Consider the following 9,723-nt stretch of genomic DNA (forward strand, 5'->3'; position numbering starts at 1 on the left):
TTTTCTCATTTTCCACTCATCACTTGACATTGTTATCGGTTATGAGAAGTCATTGCATTGAATTGCTACTCAGGATGTCATTGCGACCGGAGGAATGGATACAACTGCCGTTCTCTTTGATCGTCAGTCAGGACAAATCTTGTCGACGTTGACTGGTCATTCAAAGAAGGTATGTATTTTGCCGTATTTTCTAATATTTTTTCACCTAACTTTTCCTCTTTAGTTTTGTGCTTGACATGCATTGTTCGCTTTGCAGGTTACTAGTATTAAGTTTGTAGGTGACACTGATCTTGTTTTGACTGCTTCATCAGACAAGGTAAGCCCAAAATGTTATGCACAGGCCTGAAATCCGATGGGTTTTTTTCCGTGTGTAGTGCTTGTACAACATCTCTGTAGGAATTTTTCGTCCTTTATTGAATATTGCATGATCTTAACAAGTAGTATAGAAATGCTTTTAGTTTCTGTTCACACAGCTTATGTGAAATCTTGTTCTTGTAAAAGTCATCATGTCATCTTTGAAAAACTGATTAGACTATCTGAGTGATCCTGGTGATACACGTCCCCATAAAAAGTTGACTTATCTTATATCTCGTGAAGCTATCTCTGTTTAAATACCTAGCTTGATGCATTTCGTACATAAATTTTGTTTCACGCCATTGATTGTTTGCGGTCTCTCTTTGTTGAATTTGATCATAATGATATGCATCACTGGTCGTCTGATTTTGGTGTTTTGACACACTGCAGACAGTTCGTATCTGGGGAAGTTCAGAGGGTGGGAACTATGCCTGTAAACATACATTGAAAGATCACACTGCAGAGGTAAGGATTAAATTGAAGAACTTAGGCTACAGTCGCATACAGTTTTTACCAATAGAGCTGTATTTGTTCTGTTATAACGTAAAAACAATGATGTGCTTTTCAGGTGCGAGCTGTCACTGTCCATGCAACGAACAAATACTTTGTGTCGGCATCGCTCGACAGTACGTGGTGCTTCTATGATATGTCCTCTGGTTTGTGCCTTGCCCAGGTTCGCAAACTTCTTATCCACAAGCCACTGATACATGTTATTCCAGCTCCGATTTTCTCTTGGTACAATCTTCAAAGAAAGCCTGAGAAACATTAGTTGTACAATGGTGATCTGAAATAAGGCATAAGAAAAAAAAATATTTTCTTAGAATGTGTCTTTCTCATTGCTTTATTATAATTATTCAGGTAACAGATGATTCCGAGAAGGTGGATTACACGGCTGCCGCTTTCCATCCTGATGGTCTCATTCTTGGAACTGGTACCGCTCAATCTATTGTCAAGATTTGGGATGTAAAGAGTCAGGTAAAAAATCCCCTTGATCTTCCTTGTCCATCAACTCTTGAGATCCTCAAACGTTCTTAGTATCCTCAGTTTGTTCTCACGTTAATTTCATCTATCTCTATTGGCGAATAGGCAAACGTGGCGAAGTTCGGTGGCCACACTGGTGAAATCACATCTGTATCATTTTCTGAAAATGGTTATTTCCTCGCGGTTGGTACTTTGACCCAACTACTAAACAGAAAGACGAATATCACCGGCGTCCCCTTTTACTGACCTGTTTTTGTTTTTCTTTCTTTCTTGATATTGTTCAGACATCTGCGCTGGATGGTGTTAGACTGTGGGACCTGCGCAAGCTAAAGAACTTCCGAACATTCGACTTTCCAAATGCAAACTCGGGTAATCAACTATCCGAGCACCTCTTCTCTAGTCCATTTTGTTGATTGTGGTATTCATTTCTAAGACACGAACGAAAATTATTTTGCAGTGGAATTTGACCATAGCGGATCTTATCTTGGCATTGCTGCTTCAGATATAAGGTGAGGTTTACATTGTTACACACAATGCGATTTGATTCATGAGCTCACTTTGATCACTAAATTATTAAAAGAGAGTTGTGCAAATTCAAGAACTTGTGGCAATGATAAAATGATCCATACAAAATAATAAACACTTGTGCGCTTCAATGTTTCAGAGTATTCCAAACGGCCAGTGTAAAAGCCGAATGGAACCCAGTCAAGACACTTCCTGATCTATCCGGTACAGGTAATGTCATATGATTTCAAACTTTTGAAGTCTCTCTTCTCTTCCCTTTTTTTTTGAGTCTTAACATTGAAAATCCATGAACTTTTGCAGGTAGAGCAACATGTGTTAAGTTTGGTCCCGACGCCAAATACGTAGCAGTCGGTTCAATGGACCGTAATCTCAGGATATTCGGTTTACCTAGCAATGACAGCACTGAAGACTCTGCACAAGATTCATGAATAGATAGACATGCCTCCCCAACTCTGAGCTACATTCCCAGTTCCCTCTATTTATGTTGTATCTCTGATATTCCTGTTTGGTCTTTTCACAATCACATTCCCTACTTAGCTCCTTCTGTTTCTCTTTATCCAAAAAGGAAAAAATCCGATAACATCGCATCGTAAGAGTATACACTTCATCTTTGCCTCTTTGTTTTGAAAGAATCCATAAAAAGTTTTTCATGTTTCAGAGAGAAAGTTAGCTCGCTCGCTTGCGAACAATGCCCATTCTTACCTTTTTTTTTTTGGTCAAACAATGCACATTCTTACTTAAGACAATGAAATGGAGACAAGAAAAAGGAGAAGTTGTTCATATAAATTAGAGAACCCCGAGACAGAACAGAGATTTTGACTGTACTCTGGTCAAAAAACACACTTCACAATCTTCCCATTCTCCCACCAATCTCTCAGATTCCTTTTCGCTTCCTCCAAGACTATCTCTCTCTCTTTCTGATTTTCCATTTATAGCCCATCCTTCTGTAATTCCGTTATTAGTTAATTTTTCATTAACATGTTTAAGTATCAACTATCAAGTGCAAAAAAGTTTGCATCTTTACCCAATTTCCAAAATAACCAACCACTCAACAAGATTGTCACAAAGTAAGTTCAATTGAAAATGACTTTTTTAACTTTGAATTAGATTCAAAGGGCCACTAGTTAAAAGGTGGACTTAGCAATAAATAAACTGATATTAAAGCTCTCAGACAACAATTTTTTAATTGTTTTGCTGCAGCAGTAAAATCAAACTTGTACACAGTCTCAGAACTGAAGGACTCAGAAGCATTTAAAGGAAGAAAAAGGACTCTCTGCTTCTCTCTCTTTTTTTTTTATTTATCTCCCTAATCTCTTGTCACATGTGTTTAGAGAGAGAGAGTGGCCACCCAAATCCAAAAACAAGAAACCCAGAAACCTAGAAGACAGAAACAAAAACTAAAAGCTTTACTGAGCCACCAAGCAACCAATTACCATAAAACTCAAAAACCCATAAAAACCAAACCAACACCCCCAAGAAAATCCCACAAAGAATCCATCTTTCAATACCTACAATGAGAAAGCCTATGATTTGATCTTCCCAATCTTCTCTTCTCCCCAAAGATAAAAAGAGACCACACAACACAACCACCAAAAGAATCCACACACACAAACATAAAGAATGAGTCTTTCAATCTCATTACTCTTCTTGACGAGTCTACTGTTGTTTTCAGATCTCAGTGTCATAGAATCAGCAACGACCGAATACACAACCTTAATCTACAAAGGATGCGCGAAACAGCAGTTCTCAGATCCGTCTGGTCTATACTCACAAGCTCTCTCCGCCATGTTTGGCTCACTGGTCACTCAGTCCACTAAAACCAGATTCTACAAGACCACTACCGGAACAAGCCAAACCACAATCACCGGTCTCTTTCAGTGCAGAGGAGATTTGACCAACCACGACTGTTACAACTGCGTCAGCCGCCTCCCCGTTCTCTCCGACAAGCTCTGCGGCAAAACCATAGCCTCCAGAGTTCAGCTCTCCGGCTGTTATCTCCTCTACGAAGTCGCCGGCTTTTCTCAAATCTCAGGTTTAACCCTTTCTCTTCAATCGAACCGGATATTTGACCGGTTTGGTTTCGTTTTGCTTTAATCGAACCGGATATTGACCGGTTTGGTTTCTCTTTAACATCAATTCTTTCTTCATACGCTTCAATCGAACCGGATATTGGACCGGTTTGGTTTCGTTTTTACCATCAATTCTTTTTTTCTCCATCACGCTTCGATCGAACCGGATGTTGACCGCTTTGGTGTCTCTTTTAACATCAATTTCCGGTTTAATCATCATTTAACAGGGATGGAGATGCTGTTCAAGACATGCGGGAAGAACAACATAGCCGGGACAGGGTTCGAGGAGAGGAGAGACACGGCGTTCGGGGTGATGCAGAACGGCGTCGTTTCGGGGCACGGGTTTTACGCGACAACGTACGAGTCTGTCTACGTTTTGGGACAGTGCGAAGGCGATGTCGGAGATTCCGACTGCAGCGGCTGCGTCAAGAACGCGCTGGAGAAAGCTCAGGTCGAGTGTGGAACAGCGATCTCCGGTCAGATTTATCTCCACAAGTGCTTTATAGCTTACAGCTATTACCCGAATGGTGTTCCTAGGAGATCTTCTTCTTCTTCGTCTTCTTCCTCGTCAGGCTCTGGTTCCTCGAGTTCAGATCCTTCGTCTTCTACAGGTGAGAGATTCTTATTAATCGTTTAAGTTTTTAATATCAAATCTTAGTTTACTATCGAGTTAAGTTAATCTTCAGTTTAGTTCTAATCTTCAGTGTGGGACTTCCTCTTCTGTTTTTTTCAGTCTCAAGGATTAAAGTAGTACTTATTTTATTTTTTCTTGAACACCAAGTAGTAATTATTTTTTAATGTGGTGCTTTTTCTATTAATTGGTAACAGTTATTCCTTGGAGTTTTTAATTAATTCTACCCCATGCTGGGTATGCAGTTCAATTAGTATTACTTTATTTATCATGCTTTTCATTAAATACTTTTCTACTCGTATGTTAAAAAAATGAAGTACCGTATTAAGTCTTCATTAAAATTCTATCACTAATTATTTTCTTCAAAAGTACTTTTGAAAAATTGTACACATTATTTGTAGTAGGTTCATGAACTTAATATAGAGCACTTGATATTTATAGTGAAATTGATAGCAATAATAATAATTAAAGAAACAAATAAATGGACAGGAGCAACTGGGAAAACGGTGGCAATAATAGTAGGAGGAGCAGCTGGTGTTGGCTTTCTTGTCATTTGCTTGCTTTTTGCCAAAAACTTGATGAAGAAGAAACACGACGGTACCTTTTCTCTACTTGCACTGACTCATACATGCATCTTTAAACATGCATACAAACAAACTACAAACACATGCACATGTGATGAGGAATAATAAATAATGGGAAGTGTTCACTACAATGATATCTCTTTTGGCAGACTATTGAAGATTTGAGGAGGAAGAGAACAAACAAGAGTCTAATCCCCATCAAAGAGAGGCGCAAGTTTATTTTCTTTCTTTTTTCTTTTTTGAGGTGCCATTAGATTCCCTAGTCCAAACCTTTTTTAATTTATGAATATTGTTGTTATGTTTTTTTTGTTAGTTCGGATTATTGGGAGGTATGGGTTTTGTGGTTGATGCAATGACCATTCAAATGTTCAAAAATACTTTCCCAAAATGTGAAGAAAAGGATTTTGTTTATTCTCAATCAGTTACACTAACTATTTAATCTCACCAGTTACACATTACCATAAATATAGTTTCCACTTAAGTAGAAACTGAATAGTGTACTTAGTCTATTTCACTGAAACTACATGATAGAAAGAAAAAGTAGGTCCGAGCGTATCAAGCTGTATTTATATTACATCGGTTAGGTTTATTCCGTAAATAGATTCGAATATGCAAGAGATATGTATATAAAAAGGAAATCAGTGAAGCTGCATAAAGCTAATATACCACAAGCTTTTTCTTCACAAAAGAGAGATCTTCTTCTTCTTGATGAAGATCATTCTTCTATTTCCCATAGGAACCTAGCGTACTCTCCAAGTATAATGCTGCCCCCACCACCACAGAAGACAATGATGGTCACATTTTTCAGTAAGAGTTTGTGTAAGAGAGAAATTTCAAAAACTTGAAACTGTTACCTGTCATTTGGAGAGGCTTCAACGGCCTTCTCGAAATAGAACAAGGCCTTCTCCTGGTCACCATTAATACTCCAAAACGCTTTCGCATATCTGCATAGCGTCTCTCCATCCTCTGTTTCAGACAACCTTGAGCTCCGTTTCTCCCCTCCCTCAGGCTGGTCAAAACCAAAACCCCACGTAAGTGACCACAAACTCGAATCCATATGCCATGTAAACCCTACTACTTTGAGCTAACATGTCTACAAGAATGTAGGTGAAGCCTAATATAATAGGTGGAGGATACGGTTCATTGGTCAAACCTCAGAGTCTTCTCTTCCTTGCTGACTTCTGTTTCCGAAAGAGTCATCAACCTCATCATCATCCTCATCATTTATCTCCCAGAGAAAACTAGCATATGCTCCAAGAACATTGCTGAAAAGAAGAAGAAAAAAATACACGCGCACACACACACTCAGGTTGAGTAAATAACCAATTGTTTTACCAAAGATGAAGAATGTATCCAACAGAAACCTATCCTCAGGAGATGCTTGAACAGCGCGTTCAAAGTAGCTCAACGCTTTAGCTTCATCCCCGTGAAGCTTCATAACCAATCTACCGTAGTTAGCTAAAGCTACTCCATCACTAGGCTCAACCACAGTACACTTATGATAATACTCTTCTGCTCCATTAACATCTCCTTTGTACTGTATAACCCCCACAACTCTCACACCATTAAAAAAAAAACAGAGTCATTTACAGAACATTATTATTAATGATTCATCATACCTCCAAGAAGCTGGCGTAGTTTCTGAGAAGCAAAGGATGCAACGGATACTCCTCGAGCATCCTCTTGTAGTAATCACCACAGCTCTCATCGTCGAAACTTGGGAAATCGAAGTTGATGATCTCACTACTGTACAGATCGAACTTATCAATCCCAAGCCCTGCGGCTAAATGCATAGGAGGACTCGGTGGGCGCTGTTCAATCTCAAACCTTTTCTCGTCCTCCTCTTCCTTGATCGACAAGGCATCGTCAATGATGCTGCTGTGCTTAGCGAAGCTGAAGTCGGCTTCAACGGAATCGCCGATCGAAACCGTTCTATCCAAATTCTCGTCGGGTCCAGTCGCCGGGTCTTCGGGTTTTTTGAGCTCGTCTACGGATTCGCCGCAGTAGATTGAGAGAGATGGCTCGCTCTTGAGCATCTTTCTCCTCTCTCTTTGAGCTTAAAGTCTTCGACTTTGGTTTCAAAATTCAATCTTTTTTTGGTGGGTCGTTCGATTTTGGGAGGAATCGTGTTATTGGTTAAATGTTATGTGTGGACATTGATTCGGAGGACCCCTCCAAAGAGACAACGATTGATTGAACGAAGACAATTGAACTCTAGGTGTGACTCTCGGACAGGGGAAAGAGGATAGGTTTTGATGGGGGAAACTGCGAACTTCCGCAAAGTGCCCTTGTATTATTTTATTTTTTACAAATTTCTCTTTTTAGTTTGTTTTATTTTTATTTGACCCCAGCACTCCAATTAGTGCAGAGAGTTTAGTTTGTTGACCAAAAAAAAATCATTTATATATTGCAGAACCTTGACGTTGTGGTGATTTTTTGTACGCATTATTTATTGATTAGTTTGGGTTTTAGAGCTTAGATTTATAAAACTGTGAGTCTAATCATGGTTTAGAAAAACAAAGCAAGGAGGTGGGGACATATCCACATGAGCCCTCTATCTTGGGCGCACCATTTGCTCCTCACATGAACTCACTTTTGAGTCTTGACCACGTAATCAATAAGCAGACACGATTTGTCAAAATTTAATGGTCCACAAAAAAAGTCCACTGTAGTAACTAGTAATTTAGAGTACGATTACAAATGGCGTGTTTCAAAAGTTTCATTTCTGGACCATGTGTTGTTGTTGTTGGTTTTAAAATCTATTCTAATCTTTCTAAAAATAGAATTCTAGAGATTCTCAACACTATTGACAGCACAGAAACACATTACAACTTTGATGCAAAATTTGATCATTAATGCCAGCTTAATTCTTTCGAGTCATCTCCTAATATAAGTAAAACCTTAGCTGAATAACACCACACCACGTCTAATAGATTCGTTGTCTTTCTCCCAAATACAAACCAAACACCACACTTCTTATAAAGATGAAGAAAATAAACAACTTTCTTATTACCTCTCTTCCAAATCTTTCTGAAAATTGCTACCATTGACCAAATAATCTTTCTCTTCGTCATTGCTCCCTCCTCCTTAATTACACCCCCTCAAAAGATAGTAAATCAGATAAAGATCCATCCAAATAAATTTTGGTGTGAACATTCATCTGTTGGTCACAATGTCGATGATGTTCCCATCATTTCAGCTACTAGAGTTGAACATAATCTCAGCGCAAGACCTAGCTCCTGTATCCAGCAAGACAAAGACTTACGCGGTTGCATGGGTTCACTCCGAGCGTAAACTCACCACGCGCGTCGACTACAACGGCGGAACAAACCCAACGTGGAACGACAAGTTCGTATTCAGAGTCGACGACGAGTTTCTCTACGCCGACACTTCAGCCGTCGTCATCGAAATCTACGCTCTACATTGGTTCCGAGACGTTCACGTAGGCACGGTCCGTGTCCTCGTCAGCAACCTCATCCCTCCTAGCCGTCGTCCAGGGTACAGAACCGGCAACAACAACGACTACCACCATCGCACTACGCCACCTCAGGGAATGAGATTCGTCGCGCTTCAGGTTCGTCGTGCCTCGGGTCGACCTCAGGGGATATTGAACATCGGTGTTGGAGTGCTTGATGGTTCCATGAGAAGCATGCCGCTTTACACGCATATGGATTCCTCTGCTGTGGGGTATAGAGATTTGCTAGGCGAAGAGGATCGTCATCTACAGCATTTGCATTTGAATAGTAACAAAGGAAGCTCTAAGAATCCACAATCTCCGTCTTCGAGGCAGTTTCAGTCTGTGGTCTCGAGACCAGAGCTCCGTCGTACGAAGAGCGATACGAGCTCGATGGTTGTTTCGGATCTTTTAAGCAGAGTTGAACGTAGCCGGTTAGCTAGACAGCCGGCAAGCGCATTAGTAAGCACTGAATCCGAAACTGAACCAACCACGACCGATACTGATGCCACGGAGATAAAAGAGAATGGACCTAAAGTCATGAAGCAAATATACGAACCAGACTTCATAGATCCACAGCCAAGGGTGGTTGTCACGAATCAGACCTCATACCATCAGTCGTCACGTAAAACACCTAGAAAAGTGACAATGAACGAGAAACATAGACCGGTTAAGGCTCGAGCGTCACCGTATTTATCAAGACATGGAACGCCGTTGAGATCTAACATCGTTGCATCTTCTCCTATGCATCCTAACGGTAACGGAGTTAGGTCAACACCGATGAGATCAAATATCGTCGCCATGTCTCCCATGCATCCCAACATGACTCCCATGCAGACTCCTATGCGTTCCAAAATGACACCCATGCAAACTCCTATGCGTTCCAACATGACACCCATGCAGACTCCTATGCGTTCCAACATGACACCCATGCAGACTCCTATGCGTTCCAACATGACTCCCATGCAGACTCCTATGCGTTCCAACGTGCTTAGATCGACTACTCCAATGAGACCAAACTACATGTCCACACCGATGAGGGCATCGAACTTAGCTGGGAGGAGAATCTTGACCGAGTCTGAGTTAGGTCCATCGCCATCAGAAGTCGCCGAGAAGATCGCCAAA

The 9,723-nt window shown here is 40.5% G+C and overlaps 4 protein-coding genes across 4 annotated transcripts; 3 read left to right on the forward strand and 1 right to left on the reverse strand.

Moving 5' to 3' along the window:
• Window positions 1–51: 51 nt before the first annotated feature.
• LOC130506934 (pre-mRNA-processing factor 19 homolog 1-like) lies at window positions 52–2,510 on the forward strand. The gene is made up of 10 exons (XM_057001632.1): window positions 52–169; window positions 257–316; window positions 745–819; window positions 923–1,027; window positions 1,213–1,329; window positions 1,441–1,518; window positions 1,620–1,704; window positions 1,793–1,844; window positions 2,000–2,070; window positions 2,161–2,510. The coding sequence occupies exons 1-10, from the start codon at window positions 95–97 to the stop codon at window positions 2,286–2,288; spliced, it is 846 nt and encodes a 281-aa protein (XP_056857612.1). The 5' UTR covers window positions 52–94; the 3' UTR covers window positions 2,289–2,510.
• A 620-nt stretch (window positions 2,511–3,130) lies between these two features.
• LOC130506932 (plasmodesmata-located protein 2) lies at window positions 3,131–5,562 on the forward strand. The gene is made up of 4 exons (XM_057001630.1): window positions 3,131–3,892; window positions 4,157–4,540; window positions 5,050–5,157; window positions 5,294–5,562. Exons 1-4 carry the CDS (start codon window positions 3,481–3,483, stop codon window positions 5,299–5,301), a joined length of 912 nt encoding a protein of 303 aa, XP_056857610.1. The 5' UTR covers window positions 3,131–3,480; the 3' UTR covers window positions 5,302–5,562.
• A 123-nt stretch (window positions 5,563–5,685) lies between these two features.
• On the reverse strand, window positions 5,686–7,406 carry LOC130506933 (uncharacterized). The gene is made up of 5 exons (XM_057001631.1): window positions 6,764–7,406; window positions 6,509–6,681; window positions 6,298–6,409; window positions 5,999–6,153; window positions 5,686–5,908 (listed from the first exon to the last, which is right to left on the reverse strand). The coding sequence occupies exons 1-5, from the start codon at window positions 7,178–7,180 to the stop codon at window positions 5,860–5,862; spliced, it is 906 nt and encodes a 301-aa protein (XP_056857611.1). The 5' UTR covers window positions 7,181–7,406; the 3' UTR covers window positions 5,686–5,859.
• A 910-nt stretch (window positions 7,407–8,316) lies between these two features.
• On the forward strand, window positions 8,317–9,717 carry LOC130506931 (uncharacterized; the record flags this gene model as incomplete). The annotated part of the gene is made up of 2 exons (XM_057001629.1): window positions 8,317–9,429; window positions 9,520–9,717. Coding segments are annotated over exons 1-2 (1,311 nt in total), but the record flags the coding sequence as incomplete, so codon positions are not given.
• Between the last annotated feature and the right edge of the window lie 6 nt (window positions 9,718–9,723).

The sequence above is a fragment of the Raphanus sativus genome, unplaced genomic scaffold (genome assembly GCF_000801105.2).
Source record: "Raphanus sativus cultivar WK10039 unplaced genomic scaffold, ASM80110v3 Scaffold3796, whole genome shotgun sequence".
In the NCBI taxonomy this organism is placed as follows: domain Eukaryota; kingdom Viridiplantae; phylum Streptophyta; class Magnoliopsida; order Brassicales; family Brassicaceae; genus Raphanus; species Raphanus sativus.